Consider the following 14,796-nt stretch of genomic DNA (forward strand, 5'->3'; position numbering starts at 1 on the left):
TACTCTTGACAGTATATTAGGTTAATCACAAGTGTTCAAGTATGTAAAATTGGATCTAATGCTTCTTTGGATTAGATAATTCCTCTTCTTTTCCTTGCTCTCTTATCTTATTGTAGCCTTGTTTTATTTTATTTTGCCTTGGCTACTTTTCTTAGGTATTACGTAAAACCTTTAACTTCATTCTAAATATTTACATATTTAGCAAAAAGAAAGTATGTAATACTCTTGACAGTATATTAGGATAATTACAAGTGTTGAAATATGTAATACGTTCAACATATGCGATTTCACAGTGTGGACTGGGATTTTATCACGTGCCAGTAGTCCCAGACTCGATACCTCCGGGTTAGGGCTCTCTCCAAATATACCTATCGCACTTTTTGAGCACCTGCAGGTTGGTTCGCTTGCTTTTGGGGCCATATCGGCTGCTATTTTAACGGTTCTAGTAGCACCATAGTATCTGCAAGCCCTTGATCTACTCACAAGTCTTTATATCAGCATCAGCTAGTCATACATCGTACAGTTAAGGGAAAATACTTTCACTTGTTGTGATGCTGATTACCGTCACTTTCTATCCCAACTTGTCCAGGTGAGGAGAAATAAATTAGTCAAAACAGTTAAAGAGATGGAGTTTACCATATATGATGAAAGCTCTGAATAATGTATTTGTACTGTGTGAAAAAGTTTCAAGTCTTAAAGAGAACCACCTCCTGAAGAGACAGGATATGTATCTGGTTCTGAAACTGAGTTCAGTACAGAGATGAAACAACCGATAGAAGAACCATCATTAGCAAATCCTTATCACGCAGGTATGGTCATTGGAGATTCGACTAGAAATACCACTTCTCTTGTTTCTTTGTTGAACAGCTTGTAGCTTTGACTACTGCGGAAAAATTATCAAATAAAAGTTCAAATATTTAGATTCGTCAGCTTTGTATCATACTCATGAGATGCATAGTTCAAGAAAAAAAGTTCTGAAATCAATGTGCACGAAGAAATATATATGCTTTCTAGAAAAAGTTTCATAATGGCTTCAATCATACTGAGGACCACATTAAGACCCCCCACACACACAGAATTCAAATGATTCCTTTGTCATCTCTGGTTTATTTTCAGCACTAACAGAACCAGAAATGACAACTAGAAATTATATTCAAAAAGCCCGAATTAGAATAAAGAAAAGTTTGATGTAGTTCATCAATGGCAGTACACTTGATCTAGAATCTTATAACTTTTAATATTTATATTGTTCTATATATTCCCATTAGATGAACGGCTTTGCCTAACTCGTGTGTATGTGTGGTGTGGACCTCTCTATACTAAAAAGGAAGATAAGAACATCTTACATAGAGTCAAAAAGTTTCAACTTTCAAGTCCACTCACGTCATATTATATCTATAAAACAGAATACGTGAAAACAAAGCTTGAGAGATTGGGTGTACCTGCGTTTATTCGCCATCCATAGTCGCAATATGACACTCTTGACTACATATGATTCGTAATTTGAATAAGTAAAGGGTAGCAATGGTTCTTGTCATAGTTAGGCCAAGCTTCGTCTCCTTTAACAAGCGTCTCATGGCGCTTCCAAACTTGTACATCGTAGTTTTCAGTTAAGACATAATGTAAGCCAATGTCTTTAATCTCCATCAAGAACTTGTCTAAGGAGTCACCTCTCTTAGGACTGAAAAATAATGCTTCGGAGGGTTCTTTGGCTTTAAGCAACATCTTGATAGCTCTTGCAAGATGCTTATGAAATTCCTTGAAAAACGTACTGTTGAATCACAAAGGATGTGTAGGGAAGGGATGAGAAAAACATATTGACAACGCGAAAGATCAAGAGCAAGAAAAAGTGAGTAAGGTACCAGTCGCTTGCAACAATGATGTCAAAAGTGTTGTTTAACTCTGAAAGTTCATGCTGGTTCCAGTGCAACTCCATGGCTCTCACACTTGTGCCACGAAATGCCATGGAGTTGGATTCTATGTTACGCATAATATCTGGATGTTAAGTACATCAATGAATCCCAAAAAAAATATAGAGTTCCGGGTCTCCATATCTGAAGGGAGCGAGCGAAGACAACTCTAATAAATCAGTATACTATACGCACATCAACAGAACAAGTAGGATACAATTAACTACTTGGGGATTTCCATCTGAGATAACCACTTCTGTAGCCTCGGTGGCAGCTGCAATAACTAAACTGGCTAACCCATACCCCGAGCCAAGCTCTATAACTCTTTTACCTCTGCAACGTCCCAATAAGCCAAGTAAAATGTAAGTAAATAAAAGTTTAAAGAACACAGATGCAAAAGTCAGTCATAAAACTGAACACAGAACCTGAAACGATCTGGCTGAGACTGGCAAAAGAATGCTAGAACTTCTTCTGAGGGCCACTGACCTGGAAGGATTGACAGTAGCATAAGTTATGAATACATAGATTCACATTCTAAATAACTAGAGACACCCAAGTAAGTCAATGTGTTTGATTCTTAACACTTTAAAGCATGGATAATGCCAAATCGTGTAAGAATACGACATACCATGCATACAAGCCAAGTACACAGAGAAGGGCAGCAACAATATACCCATAAGTTTGTAATCAGACTAGGATAAAAATGGAAACTTAATCACATCACAGAGATGGGTCGTCTTCAAAAGACAAGAGACAGGTAGAGAGATTCAACAATGAGACTGAGAAACTTACAGACAAGTCCAGTATTATCAATGTTGTATCGATTAGATATCTCAAAGTCATTGAGATCACTGCAATTATCCACTCTTTGTCTGCAAATATTTACAGAGGCAAACAAACAAAAGCTCTTAGGAGTGTGGCGAATCTAAAGAAGAAGCCGTAACATTGTTTCATTTAACAGATTCAAATCCTAACGTCAGATAGAGTTTTGGAGAAGCAGTGATGGGAAGAGTGTAGCAAACGCATGCCTCCCGAGAATGATCTGATTGCGGAGAAGAATCCACCACTTGACACGGAATCAAGTTGAACCCTTGAGTAGCTTTCCTTGAAATCCGCTTTATCTCAGCTTGAGATTGAGAATCTGAAGAGAAATTGGGAGAGATGATCCATTAGCTTTATGAACTCGTGATAATCGACAGATGGAGATGCTGGAAGAAGGAGACAGAAGAGGAATTTCAAACCAGATCTGCGGAGAAGCGCTTGACGAAGAATGTTCCATCTAAGAGAAGAAGAAGAAGTCGGATCCATTGAAGAGTCGTTAAAGCTTTCTCCGCCGGGATCGGAATTTGTGTAGCAGCCTGAGCCTGGCTCTTTGCTCTTCTCTTCCGGCGAACCTTACTTTTCTTTTTTGGCAACAAATAAATTAACACAGTAACTTTTTTCCGTTCTTATTAGAGGTCAACGAAGTCCAGTTAAAAGTTAAAACAATGTCGACAGCAAGGTACAGTGTTAACATTAATAGATTTTCGTGATTGTTGATTATAATTAAATTGAGAACTTAAATTGTAAATTAATATTTTAACGTGGCACAAAGATGATAACACAACCTTAACTCGAAAGTCAAAACCACATTTTGTCAAGAGAATAGACATCTGTTAGGAAAAATCTAATTTACTCTGTATAGATTTTTTTCCTTGTAGTTAATTATACAGTTTAATTACTTTGAACTTTATTAATTTAATTTTTTTAAATATGATTTACAGAGTGATAAGAGATGATGTACTGATGATACATTTATAATAATCATTTGACCTTCTTTTGTTACATTTATCTTTTTTTCTTTCATGATTGACATAAATATTTCCTCTTTTAATATGACATTATCATAGACAATTATTCATCTTGATTACTTGATTTTTTTTTTTAATATGACACAAAGAAAGAGTTAAAACAATAAACAAATATACACATTCATCATAAAAAAAATTTTGGATAAAAAGTAAATAAATTATTGGATAAGCGCGGGAAAATCCAATCCCCCTAGAATAGTTAATTTTTAGAGCGGCCCGGTTAAGACATATAAACACGCAACTCCCACGTCTTCCTCTTTCCGACAGCAAGCTAACTTAATAGTTAATCAAAACAGATTCGCTTTCTGCCATCACTAATCTTTTTTCACTTTTTCTATTTTAGCCCCAAATCTTTTTAAGGTTCATATAAATAACCAACACTTCTTCTCCATTCACCCCTCCGTCTTCTTCCTCCTTAATCTCCAGCGACAATGGAATGCTCTGCAGCAGCTCCAAAGCTTTACCCAACCGTCGACTCTTCAACCACCAAAGCTTCTCTCCCCGACTCTTCTTCTTCCTCTTGTACTAATAACAATCTCTATCCTTCAGTCCATGTGAATGATCTTGTCAACAATATCTTTCCGGATCCCACCGCATCCGATTCTGCTTCAGCTCCTCCTCTCGCGACGGAGGAAGTGCTTCTCAAAATCCACGGCGCCATTATCCACCTCATCGACAAATCCTACAGCGTAGAGCTCGCTTGCGGCGATCTCGAGATCGTCCGTCTTGTTCAGGGAGATATCACCGTCGCTGTTTTGGCTCGCGTCGGTGATGAGATCCAATGGCCGTTGACTAAAGACGAACCCGCCGTTAAAGTCGACGAGTCTCATTACTTCTTCTCGCTCCGACCCGTCAAAGAAACCGGGTCATCGGATCATTCAACCGACGAAGCAGAGGACGATATGCTGAACTACGGATTAACAATCGCTTCCAAAGGTCAAGAGCCATTGCTGGAGCAGCTAGACAAGGTCTTAGCGGATTGCAGCAGTTTCACGGCGGAGGAGAAGAAGAAGGAAGAGAACGTGTTGGATTTGACGGCGGCGAAGGAGACGTCGCCGGAGGAGCTGAAGGGAAAGAGGAAAAAGATGGTACAGAAGCAATGCACGGCTTATTGGACGACTCTGGCTCCGAATGTGGAAGATTACAGTGGAGTTGCAGCGAAAATGATCGCTGCTGGTTCTGGTCAACTGATAAAAGGGATACTATGGTGTGGAGATGTCACAATGGATCGGCTCATGTGGGGAAATGATTTTATGAAGAGGAAGTTGTCGAAAGCAGAGAAAGAGAGAGAAGTTAGTCCTTCAACTTTGAAACTTCTCAAAAGGTACAATATTTTTTGATTTTTTTTTTGTATCTTTCAAGATTGTGTTATCAACTCAACATGTCAAAGTCTTGGGATGTTGTGTTCGTGTTTTCCTTTGTTTTGAGGCTACTGACTTATATATGTAACAGAGTGAGGAAGATGACAAAAATGACAGATAAAGTGGCAAATGGTGTGCTCTCTGGTGTTGTCAAAGTTTCTGGATTCTTCTCGAGTTCTGTGATTAACAGCAAAGCTGGGAAGAAAATCTTTGGTCTTCTTCCTGGAGAAATGGTTCTTGCAACACTTGATGGCTTCAGTAAGTTGACTAATCTATGTCTTGTATCCATCCATCTTTTATTTGTTTGTTTTGTGATTATTGAAACTAAAATCTGTTTTATCTTTTTAATTACAACAGGCAAGGTTTGTGATGCTGTTGAAGTAGCTGGAAGGAACGTTATGAAAACATCTTCCACTGTCACTACGGAAATTGTCGACCACAAGTAAGTACCTGCTAAAAGAAATTTCAAAACAGAATGCGTTCAACTGTTCATGATAAAACAACAATGGGTTTTACAATGTTATATTGTTCGGATGGTTGGTGATGTTTCGATGTTGTCAATTTATAGGTATGGAGCAAAGACAGCACAAGCGACAAATGAAGGGCTTAGCGCAGCAGGGCATGCTATTGGAACTGCGTGGAGCGTTTTCAAGATCAGACAAGCTCTTAATCCCAAGGGTGGCATGAAGCCATCAGCACTGGCTAAAACCGCACTTAAAACGGCAGTTAAAGGAAAAATTATAGGGACAAAGAGTTCTAAGTAGGATAATGGATGGTGTGTTGTTTGTACATCAGTCTTAATATTGCATTGGTACATAAAGCATTGGACAGACTATAGATTTAAAAAAGATTAGGGTAATGTTGTGTTGTTGCTAGTGCAAACTACTTAGTGTGTTTCGATTCTCTTAGAATCATGAGAATCATACAACCATACATATAATTTTAGATATTATTCTTTGATTGGTAACCTCAAAATAGAGTTCGCAAAATCAAAAGGTTTCATCGTTTTGTCTATGTTGTGACTCTTTTGATGATTCGATTGTTTTAGTTCTTCCAGTGAAACCTTCGCGAAATGAACCTTAAAACAAAATATATGCTAAACCTAACATAAAGGAACAAACCTTTCCAATAATGCGTCCGTTTGCATACTGATTGTTAGGGTTTAACAGAAAAAGCCAATCCTGAAACCAAAAATTTAAAACCTGTGATTGAAAACATGATACGACAAACTACAGATGTACTGAATTATGCTATCACATGCTTTGCCGTTTTTAAGCACCCATAATAAACTACATGTCGTTTAATCGTAAGCAAAACAGTAACGTGTTTAATTCTTTTTCCCAGCAACCCAAGTTAGAAGGAAACTAATAGGACCCCCGAATCGCCCCATATATGTAACAGATTTGGAACCTACGAGCTTTGCAATTTCGAATCGAAGCTCTGATCAAAATTAGCAAAGTAGGTTACTTTGTTGTAGCTGGCTTCGATACTTGGACACAAGACCAGAGAGCAGGAACGCCAAACAGAAGAATCCGCTTATTCGCCATGAAAGAGGATTACGAGGTGCGACTTCTGATGTCTAAGTCTTCGGCTTTATCTGATTCTTTCTGTGTGTTTCTTGGGTATTATCGATTTCAGATCGTTAGGCATCAAATTGGATTCGCTTTTCCTCATAAAATCTGCTTCCAAAGTTGAGTCTTTCAGTGTTAATGTAATAAAACGATTTTCAAAAATCGGAGCTTTGGCGTCTATTCTGGAATCGGAATTATGAGACTTTGTTGCTTCATTGTTATTTACTTATGATGCTTAACCTAAGCTCTTGACTTTTGGGTTTTCTTGTTTAATTACTACTGAAAAGTTGAGCTGATTGATATGTTATAGGTTGATGAGAAGAAGCAAGCTGCTGCTGATGTATTGTTTAGTTATTCCAAGTTTGCAATGGCCTGCATCGGAAACCAGACTCGCCCTACTGACATGAGGTTGCATTTGATGAAGGTAGTTACTGAATTGTTTCACCCGTTTAGTTTTTTTTCTAATGATTTGAGTCTGACGAACACTTTAAGATTGATGACTCTTGCTAACTTTTTATAGGAGATCTCAGGATTGCCGACTTCTCTGAAAAGAAGAGAATCTTCGAGAGCAGCAACTTCTCCTGATCCAGTTGGCGAATCATCAAGCTCTGGTACTGCCAGGCTAGATAAAACGGATAGTTTCAGGGCACTTTGATTTTAGTTTTTGTTCAGTCGTCATGGTCTCACATTATAGATAGATGCTTGTGGATTACAGGCTTAAGTATCTCTGTATCTGTCGCTGAGGAACCTTACTTATCAAGTTTTAACTTTTGATTGTGAACATGGTAGTGTTAATGAAGTGCTGTATTCGCAGTTGTGTTCTTAAAAAGAAATGCTATGATACTACTTCAAAATAATATTCTGGTTTTATAATCTCTCTCGATATCCCCCATCATGTGAATATAGTATTATATGGTGTATTTCTATCTTATCTCTGAGGACAGAACATGGTTTCTTGAGTCAGATTTTTTGTTGTGGAAACTATGAGTTTTCGAAAGTTGGAAGGGTTATTGTAACTTAATTAGCTATTGATAATCCTGGTTCTTTCTTCCTATAGAAACTTTATCTTCTCATTCAGATAGCTCGTTTAAAACTTTGTTTCTTTGATTTGGTAAAAGTGGTCACTGTTTGTGAGAGGTGCCATGTGAGAGGGAGTTCACATACTATTATGTAAAATGCTGTTTATTGGAGAAATACTAATGTCAGAAGGCTGTATGAACGTTGTTTGGGCAAGACCAAAGCACTGAACCTTAAAAAAGAGAATGGAGGTAACATTGCATGAATCATTCTGTTTTATTGCATTACAATCAATCAATATTTGTAAGTTTTTCTGTTGCATCTGTGAAACCTCCTCACTTGCCTCTTCTGCTTGCTTCGTAGCATATGGTAAAGATCACCACAGCTGCAGCAACAGCGATTCCAAGCGTCTGCTGTGTCACTGCTGAAGAAATTCTTCTTGGCGGATTAAATCCTAGTTCTGAGAGTTTCTTGTGAGAAATTGCATATGCTTTGAAGAACATATCCTCGTCCTACACATCATAATACTTTTTTTAATGTTGATAACACCAGCGAATCATCCAAACTAAAAGTTTCTTATAATCGTAGGAAAATCTAATTACCTTTGCATACAGCTTAACAAAAGCGTGGAACTTGGGATCATTAAGTAGAGCCCTGTCGGTTTTCAGTTGTAGCAACCCTGGAGTCTCTCCTTTTTGAAGTTCTCTGAAAAACCAATCAGCAGACAAGCGTAAGTTTCAGAACTTTTACTCTCTCTTACTTTAACTCTGTGTGATTTTGTTATTGGCTTACACGAAATATGAATTATCAAACTTGAGAGGTTCTTGTGTCCAAGGACCTTCAAAATCGGATCTCTCCTTATGTGCACGGCCCTATATACAAAAGTAGCAACCAAGTTGGTTCATTGGAGTATTTTTAGTAGCGGATATATTGAAGGAGAGTTAGCAATTAAAACCAAAGTGTGGCCTCCAGAGAGAGCAACGATGTCTCTATCCGATAGCCCCATACGAGAGAAGAGATTTCTTAAATGTGAGGCATCTGCAATAATCCAAAAGTCAGTTTGTAAAATAGAATCCCGTTGCAAGACCTACAAGCTGCGAGGGTAACCTTCGTTTGGATTTGGAAGCTCCCCGTCGTCTGGGGAATCAGCATCCTGATATCATATGTCTCAAAATCAGTAAACTCACTTGGCAATTATGATTTAGCGCATACCCTTTAGCAGTAAGTGTAACTACCTTACGGCCTGGAGTAAATGGGATTGCAGGGCCACCAGTAACCTCCACTGCAACAACTCCAGCGAGCTGAAATGAAATCAAATAATCTGTCAAGCTAACCATCAAGGGGGCAGGAAGTTTTTATGGGTTTAATGGCTTAGAGATGCTATATGGCAATGTTTACCTGATAAAGGTCTGCGTAAGTGACTCGTGGATGCTTAGCCTTGACTTCCTCTGAAATCAACAAAAATCAAAGGAATCAGCTACCGTTTTATTGTCAGGTCCTTAAGAGTGGAGTAGTGATGGATTAAAGGTTTTAGCATAAACTCACCGCAGAAGGCGACTGCTTTCTCCAAACCTTTGTTGTGTGGACGGTTTAGCTCTTCCTTGAACCTGATTGATCCATTGGCACCTCCGGTTTTCTTTTTGGCATCATAGGTTCCTGCATCATGCCATCTATATATGGATACAAGAATATGCAGTTAGAAACATCTCGACAAAAAATGAGAAACGGAGAATGGTACAGAAAGAAAGAGCTTACGCAAGACGGAGCATAATGGGAGCACAGTTTCTGGAAGAGATGAGAGCTCGAAGGTCTCTACGAGCCTTTTCTATTTCTTTGAGGTAATCTGAATCAACGTTCACCGCCATTGTCAGACTTTTGAAAAGAGCAAGCAGAAATAACTCAAAAAAATCGATGAATAAGATTGAAGAATGACTCAGAGGGATGGAAATATAAATAAGATGAAGAAGAGTTTAGGGGAGAAGTATGTTTTGTCATCTGGAGAAAGCAAAGTATTAAAGTTAATAGTTTTGGGAGAACCCTTTTGCTAATCTTGGCATATATTCAGTCTTTCATGAATGTAGCAATCAGTTTTTATAAAATACCATCCTTGGAAGCTGGGAGCAATCGGAATACGATTCTACGTACTACTAAACTACTGCTCTTGGTTCTTTGGAGATTAAATGTGATTTAAATGATTTCGTTATGGTTAAGTAGTACTAATACTATTAACAAACAAAATCAAGATAAGTGTTAGACATGTTTTTTTTTTTTTTAATTGTGAGATATGACAAAACATTCTGATTAATGCATGAGATGGCTGTGATGCTCCTTGAGATCCGACCGTTGTGAAGGTTTCACATTAATAATATACACTAGTAATGTAACCCATGTAAACAAAACAAAAACATATAAAAAAAACAGGTCCGAAATCTTTAAACAAGGATAATTAACAAATTTTAATAAAACGGAAATGGAAATTTGCTACAATAATAATCAAACAGAACAAAAAAAAATAGAAAAAGGTAAATAAAGTTTAACAAAAGAAACAGAAGAAGTAAAAACAAAAAACAAAAGGGTAAAAAAAGAATGCAAAACAATCGGGAGGTTTAATGGATGGAGATTAAGCGAACGCTTCAATGGCAATTATTTCCGGCCATCACTTTTCTTCTTCTCTCTTCCCTTACTTCCTCTTTCTCTCTCTCTCTCTCTCTCTCTCTCTAGTCTTCTCCTCTTTGCATCCCCAATTCATCGTCCTCACGTTCCTTTTTTTGTTTATTCATCATCTTCCTTTGATCACATTTTAGGGTTTGTTTCCACAATTTCTAGGTTTTTCTTGGGATGGTTAATTGATAAGGTAATGTTGGAGGATTTATTAGCTTCACATTGTGGGTTTTTCTGGGTTCCTCAGGTGTATTATTAGATCTGAGGTTCGATTTCGCGTTTTTTTTATCTATATATTTTTTTTTGAAAATTTTCCATTTTTACTTTTTGTAATTGTGTGTCATCATCATCACAACATTTGAAGCTCCGGTCTGGGTGGTGTTAAAAAGATTGTGAAGAAGAAGAAGAAGAAGAAGAAAAGGTGGAGTCAATGAGCGCTTCAAGGTTCATAAAGTGCGTCACCGTTGGTGATGGCGCTGTTGGTAAAACCTGTTTGCTGATTTCTTATACCAGCAACACCTTCCCCACGGTACTTTGTTTATTATCTCTTATTATTATTATGCCTTTCAATTTTGATTTATGTGTGTTTTCTTGATTCATACATATCCACATTGTTGTGAACAGGATTACGTTCCGACTGTTTTCGATAACTTCAGCGCAAATGTGGTTGTTAATGGTGCCACGGTGAATCTTGGATTGTGGGATACTGCAGGTTTGCTACCCAAACTCATCATCATCCCTCCTTTGGGAGAGAGATGCTTTTTTCGTTTTATGATAAAAAGCAGCGTCTTTAATTATGTTCTTGTTTGATACAGGGCAGGAGGACTATAACAGATTAAGACCTTTGAGTTACCGCGGTGCTGATGTTTTCATTCTTGCCTTCTCTCTCATTAGTAAGGCTAGTTATGAGAACGTTTCCAAGAAGGTGAGAGTTTTCTTATTTGGATCAAGAGAGAGAGGGAGAGAGTTTGATTGAAATCTTTTTTCTTTGGTGTTTATAATTTTGCTGCTTCATCAATTTTCTTTTACAGTGGATCCCAGAGTTGAAGCACTATGCTCCTGGTGTCCCAATCGTCCTCGTTGGAACCAAACTAGGTAAGCGCCCCCCGGCATTTCCTCTGATGGGTTTATATACACATTATGTCTGATTCCCTTTGCCTACTTGCATAAAGAATCACTTTTATTAAGCTGCTTTGATATATATGATGCCATTAGAGGACATAACTTCACATTTTCACTTTTATTAAGCTGCTCTAATATATATGATTACATTAGGGGACATATGATGAATCAGCACTTCTTGTGATTAGTAACCATATGCTATAATAACCTTCTTGTGATGATCTTTAAAAAAATTTAGTTACCTTTATTTCAAGAGGCAATCGTACACCCCTTTAAGCATCCTCTAATGAATTAACTAGTGAATAGCAAGTGTCAACCTTTATGAAAGGCATGTGTAAGATCTTCAGTGAAATGTTTGATTATACCCATGATCGTTGGCGGCATTTGAATCTATGATCCTGTCCTTTTTCATTATATAACCTTGGTTCGTGTCAGATCTTCGGGATGACAAGCAGTTCTTTATCGACCATCCTGGTGCTGTCCCGATTACCACTGCTCAAGTAAGAATACTTCTATTTTCTCTCTGCTTTTATATCAGTTTCACCAAAACCCGTTAATCATTTGCCCCCTCTGCATCAAAAGGGAGAGGAGCTGAAGAAGCTAATTGGAGCTCCTGCCTATATCGAGTGCAGTTCAAAATCACAAGAGGTAAAAGAAATTAAGCCACCTCATGAATAGATTTTTCAATGTTGGATTCATCTTTTTGATGAAAACAATGTGACTTATAACTGCAGAACGTAAAGGGCGTGTTCGATGCAGCGATCAGAGTGGTCCTTCAACCTCCAAAGCAGAAGAAAAAGAAGAACAAAGCACAAAAGGCCTGCTCCATTTTGTAGTAGATCTCATGGAAGTCAAGAAGCTCCTTGAGATGTCGATGACAGGGTGGTTTTAAAGAAGTATTGCTTTTTTCATTTTTGTTGTTGTTTTCCGTATTCATTTGTGATATCTTAGTTCCTTGACAAACGAATTGTGGGATTGTGGGGTTAATTTAACTTCTATTTTAACTGATAGCCGAGACCCGAGAGGGCTAATGTTTAGTCATTTGCAAATGTTTTTATCAATTGTAATGATGTTGATTATCCACCCCACATGAAATTTCCATCTTGAGTAGAATCTCAATTTCTCATTCTATTGTTGAAAGATCTACTCAATTTCTCATTATATTGTTGAAAGAGCAAGAGATAGAGCCGCAATACAGATATTACTATATGATTACCAACCGCAATGAATAACAAACAGTGTGTTCTTATACAACTTTTAAGGCTAAACCAAAAAAATGCCTGGTCCGGTACATAGATGTCTCGACCAGATTCCTTGTTAAAAACTTCTTGCTCGTTGATGTTATCAGAACGGGACTGTGTAAGGTAGGGCATAGATATCAGCTTCTGGTAAAAGGCGAGCACATGGCCACCCCATTGTATTGCCTACTTGCTTGATCTCATTATTTCTGTTAAGTTGTTTGCATCTTTCTTTGGGGCTACGTGGCTTCTTCATGGACCACCAACATTCTTCATCTTCTTCAGAGTTGATGAGGTCTACTCTGAGTTCGTTTGTGTTAGGGACCCAATTCTCAACTACGTTCAAGAATTGCAACACCACTGATGGAGGACAACTGCATCGGCTTCTAGTAGGTTGATAAGTTTCTGGATTAGGGGCTGAGGTTATCCTCTTCTCTTTACCGTGGTATTTCCCTTTAAAAACGGGATCTTTCCTTTTCTCTTCTTGTGGCTTTGAAGCATGTTCTGGTGCAGAAGTGGAACAAGGATGTTGATTAACTGGCTCTCTAGTATCAAGCTGGGATGAATCTAACTTTATTCCCCGGGAAGGACATGGTGTTTCTTGATCCTTAAAGGTCGTCATCACCTCGGGATCTTTCTGCCTTCTGCTAGGCAATCGGATCCGAATGATGCTTTCTTCAAATTCATATCAACAATTTGAAGAAAGAATGTCATCAATGGCCTGAAAAGGAAATTAGACCCAACAAGAATACTAGATCCTTCCCCGGGGAAGGAAGAAACACAAACAAACTCACCAGAGTCATTGTTATGTCTACCATCGAGAGGCTGCTTAGGTAGTATCTCATTGCTGTTAAGAGTGCTATCACAAGAGTTTTGGGACGTCGACTGAAGCAGCTCACGTTCTACAGTAAGGCTGCTCTTCTCCAAACAACTGATTTCGCTTTCTTTTAGTTTACGTGAAAGATCAACTTTGGCACCTTCTTCTTTACGCCGTCTCTTATGACTGTGCTTTTCGCTTCCACCTTCCTTTCCATCTCTCTCCTTCCTCTTTTTGTCCTTCTTCTCCTTCCTCTCCTTACTATCCTTTTTATCCTTATTCTCCTTCCTATCCTTTTTATCCTTCTTATCTCTTTTCTTCTCCTTCCTCCTTTGTTCTTTCTCTTCTTTCCCCTGGATATTACAAAAGCAATGGAACATCGATCAGTTCACAGAACTTGCCAAATCCCATTTGAACAAAATCAGAAAACAAGCCCTCAACCCTTCAAGTCCAAATTTGCGTAACCACAAGTAGTTTTTGCACATTTATAAAAGGGAATCGTACACATTTTGGTTAAGAGTAGTAGACAAAGTACTAGACTCGTATGTTTTGATTAAAATTGTCACCTTAAACCAACCGATTAAAATGGGGACATTGATTCGTATCCGTGCTTTTGACTTTTAAATGCAACTTAAGATCATCTTTTTTCAATTGAAATAATCTCAGACTCTCTCTATCTCCATCTTTCAAACCGACAAATTTGCATCAATTTAACAAACCCCTCCCTATATAGAACATCAAGTAACCAGAAAAAAACTGGGGAAACACAAGGAAGCTGAGCATTCGAAATCTCACGTAACCCGAAACCAAAACCGAGAGATTTAAATGCTCAAACAAACCTTGATCGATACGATCATAGCCTCATCGCGGATTCCGTTAAGTACATAACCAGGTGGTGGGAACGGGAAACACCGAGACATCTTATCGCACGATTACACACAAATCCAAGCAACCAAACAAAAAACTGGATTGCGGAGGTGAATCGGAAAAGATGAAATCTCAGATCTCGCGAAACCCTAGATCGATCACGAGAGACCAGCAAGTGGGTTTACAGATGTTAAGGGTTTCTAATAACGCGCCAAAATCAAAATCTACCAAGTTACAGTAGATATAATAAGCCGAGGATCGGAGGTATAGTTGAAGCGGAGAAGATCGAAGGAGCCGCGAGATCTCTCTAACCCTTCGAAGCTCTCCGATGAAAAAAAGAAAAAAGTGATTGTTATGAAGACATAACCTTTATTTATAGCCA

General features: G+C 38.2%; 6 protein-coding genes across 10 annotated transcripts; 3 read left to right on the plus strand and 3 right to left on the minus strand.

Moving 5' to 3' along the window:
• Positions 1-156: 156 nt before the first annotated feature.
• LOC17879948 (calmodulin-lysine N-methyltransferase) lies at positions 157-3,362 on the minus strand. 4 transcript variants are annotated; one of them, XR_002832843.1, is made up of 9 exons: positions 3,152-3,357; positions 2,886-3,051; positions 2,703-2,782; positions 2,336-2,396; positions 2,128-2,243; positions 1,863-1,995; positions 1,443-1,771; positions 708-883; positions 157-571 (listed from the first exon to the last, which is right to left on the minus strand). XR_002832843.1 is itself a non-coding variant. In XM_023778293.1 (9 exons), the coding sequence occupies exons 1-8, from the start codon at positions 3,216-3,218 to the stop codon at positions 1,486-1,488; spliced, it is 828 nt and encodes a 275-aa protein (XP_023634061.1). In that variant the 5' UTR covers positions 3,219-3,362; the 3' UTR covers positions 159-883; positions 1,443-1,485. The 4 variants fall into 4 exon arrangements, 2 of the variants coding, with proteins under 2 accessions (XP_023634061.1, XP_006284196.1); XR_002832842.1 differs by having other exon boundaries at positions 157-580; XM_023778293.1 differs by having other exon boundaries at positions 159-883; positions 1,443-1,589; positions 1,671-1,771; positions 3,152-3,362.
• Positions 3,363-4,163: 801 nt separating this feature from the next.
• On the plus strand, positions 4,164-6,087 carry LOC17879785 (senescence/dehydration-associated protein At4g35985, chloroplastic). Its single transcript, XM_006283670.2, has 4 exons — positions 4,164-5,084; positions 5,213-5,379; positions 5,479-5,563; positions 5,690-6,087. The coding sequence occupies exons 1-4, from the start codon at positions 4,192-4,194 to the stop codon at positions 5,883-5,885; spliced, it is 1,341 nt and encodes a 446-aa protein (XP_006283732.1). The 5' UTR covers positions 4,164-4,191; the 3' UTR covers positions 5,886-6,087.
• Positions 6,088-6,477: 390 nt separating this feature from the next.
• LOC17879577 lies at positions 6,478-7,567 on the plus strand. The gene is made up of 3 exons (XM_006285385.2): positions 6,478-6,684; positions 7,003-7,116; positions 7,213-7,567. The coding sequence occupies exons 1-3, from the start codon at positions 6,667-6,669 to the stop codon at positions 7,345-7,347; spliced, it is 267 nt and encodes an 88-aa protein (XP_006285447.2). The 5' UTR covers positions 6,478-6,666; the 3' UTR covers positions 7,348-7,567.
• Positions 7,568-7,936: 369 nt separating this feature from the next.
• Positions 7,937-10,008, minus strand: LOC17878438 (L-ascorbate peroxidase 5, peroxisomal). Its single transcript, XM_006285849.2, has 9 exons — positions 9,465-10,008; positions 9,255-9,379; positions 9,108-9,157; positions 8,945-9,010; positions 8,817-8,862; positions 8,665-8,747; positions 8,502-8,581; positions 8,312-8,414; positions 7,937-8,221 (listed from the first exon to the last, which is right to left on the minus strand). Exons 1-9 carry the CDS (start codon positions 9,572-9,574, stop codon positions 8,045-8,047), a joined length of 840 nt encoding a protein of 279 aa, XP_006285911.1. The 5' UTR covers positions 9,575-10,008; the 3' UTR covers positions 7,937-8,044.
• Positions 10,009-10,289: 281 nt separating this feature from the next.
• On the plus strand, positions 10,290-12,575 carry LOC17877427 (rac-like GTP-binding protein ARAC6). 2 transcript variants are annotated; one of them, XM_023778141.1, is made up of 8 exons: positions 10,290-10,636; positions 10,735-10,899; positions 10,995-11,082; positions 11,186-11,295; positions 11,402-11,465; positions 11,928-11,992; positions 12,075-12,140; positions 12,227-12,575. In XM_023778141.1, the coding sequence occupies exons 2-8, from the start codon at positions 10,801-10,803 to the stop codon at positions 12,326-12,328; spliced, it is 594 nt and encodes a 197-aa protein (XP_023633909.1). In that variant the 5' UTR covers positions 10,290-10,636; positions 10,735-10,800; the 3' UTR covers positions 12,329-12,575. The 2 variants fall into 2 exon arrangements, with proteins under 2 accessions (XP_023633909.1, XP_023633910.1); XM_023778142.1 differs by having other exon boundaries at positions 10,290-10,563.
• A 61-nt stretch (positions 12,576-12,636) lies between these two features.
• Positions 12,637-14,753, minus strand: LOC17877806 (glutamic acid-rich protein). The gene is made up of 3 exons (XM_006283999.2): positions 14,387-14,753; positions 13,525-13,900; positions 12,637-13,405 (listed from the first exon to the last, which is right to left on the minus strand). Exons 1-3 carry the CDS (start codon positions 14,465-14,467, stop codon positions 12,837-12,839), a joined length of 1,026 nt encoding a protein of 341 aa, XP_006284061.1. The 5' UTR covers positions 14,468-14,753; the 3' UTR covers positions 12,637-12,836.
• Between the last annotated feature and the right edge of the window lie 43 nt (positions 14,754-14,796).

Source organism: Capsella rubella, unplaced genomic scaffold (assembly GCF_000375325.1).
Source record: "Capsella rubella cultivar Monte Gargano unplaced genomic scaffold, Caprub1_0 scaffold_7, whole genome shotgun sequence".
NCBI classification, from domain to species: Eukaryota; Viridiplantae; Streptophyta; class Magnoliopsida; order Brassicales; family Brassicaceae; genus Capsella; species Capsella rubella.

What these genes read in the sequence shown, in the direction of transcription:
- LOC17879948 (XM_006284134.2), bottom strand. Translation starts at nt 3,218, where the DNA reads ATGGATCCGACTTCTTCTTCTTCTCTTAGATGGAACATTCTTCGTCAA. An exon ending in TCTCCAAAACTCTATCTGAC is followed by an intron (nt 2,783 to 2,885) that starts GTTAGGATTTGA and finishes AAATATTTGCAG; the next exon opens with ACAAAGAGTGGATAATTGCA. An exon ending in AAATCCCCAAGTAGTTAATT is followed by an intron (nt 1,996 to 2,127) that starts GTATCCTACTTG and finishes CTTAACATCCAG; the next exon opens with ATATTATGCGTAACATAGAA.
- LOC17879785 (XM_006283670.2), top strand. Translation starts at nt 4,192, where the DNA reads ATGGAATGCTCTGCAGCAGCTCCAAAGCTTTACCCAACCGTCGACTCT. An exon ending in ACTTTGAAACTTCTCAAAAG is followed by an intron (nt 5,085 to 5,212) that starts GTACAATATTTT and finishes TATATGTAACAG; the next exon opens with AGTGAGGAAGATGACAAAAA. An exon ending in ACGGAAATTGTCGACCACAA is followed by an intron (nt 5,564 to 5,689) that starts GTAAGTACCTGC and finishes GTCAATTTATAG; the next exon opens with GTATGGAGCAAAGACAGCAC.
- LOC17879577 (XM_006285385.2), top strand. An exon ending in TGAGGTTGCATTTGATGAAG is followed by an intron (nt 7,117 to 7,212) that starts GTAGTTACTGAA and finishes AACTTTTTATAG; the next exon opens with GAGATCTCAGGATTGCCGAC.
- LOC17878438 (XM_006285849.2), bottom strand. Translation starts at nt 9,574, where the DNA reads ATGGCGGTGAACGTTGATTCAGATTACCTCAAAGAAATAGAAAAGGCT. An exon ending in CATTTACTCCAGGCCGTAAG is followed by an intron (nt 8,863 to 8,944) that starts GTAGTTACACTT and finishes ATATGATATCAG; the next exon opens with GATGCTGATTCCCCAGACGA. An exon ending in GCTTCCAAATCCAAACGAAG is followed by an intron (nt 8,748 to 8,816) that starts GTTACCCTCGCA and finishes GGATTATTGCAG; the next exon opens with ATGCCTCACATTTAAGAAAT.
- LOC17877427 (XM_023778141.1), top strand. Translation starts at nt 10,801, where the DNA reads ATGAGCGCTTCAAGGTTCATAAAGTGCGTCACCGTTGGTGATGGCGCT. An exon ending in CCTCGTTGGAACCAAACTAG is followed by an intron (nt 11,466 to 11,927) that starts GTAAGCGCCCCC and finishes GGTTCGTGTCAG; the next exon opens with ATCTTCGGGATGACAAGCAG. An exon ending in GCAGTTCAAAATCACAAGAG is followed by an intron (nt 12,141 to 12,226) that starts GTAAAAGAAATT and finishes TTATAACTGCAG; the next exon opens with AACGTAAAGGGCGTGTTCGA.
- LOC17877806 (XM_006283999.2), bottom strand. Translation starts at nt 14,467, where the DNA reads ATGTCTCGGTGTTTCCCGTTCCCACCACCTGGTTATGTACTTAACGGA. An exon ending in CTATGATCGTATCGATCAAG is followed by an intron (nt 13,901 to 14,386) that starts GTTTGTTTGAGC and finishes TGTAATATCCAG; the next exon opens with GGGAAAGAAGAGAAAGAACA. An exon ending in TAGACATAACAATGACTCTG is followed by an intron (nt 13,406 to 13,524) that starts GTGAGTTTGTTT and finishes ATGAATTTGAAG; the next exon opens with AAAGCATCATTCGGATCCGA.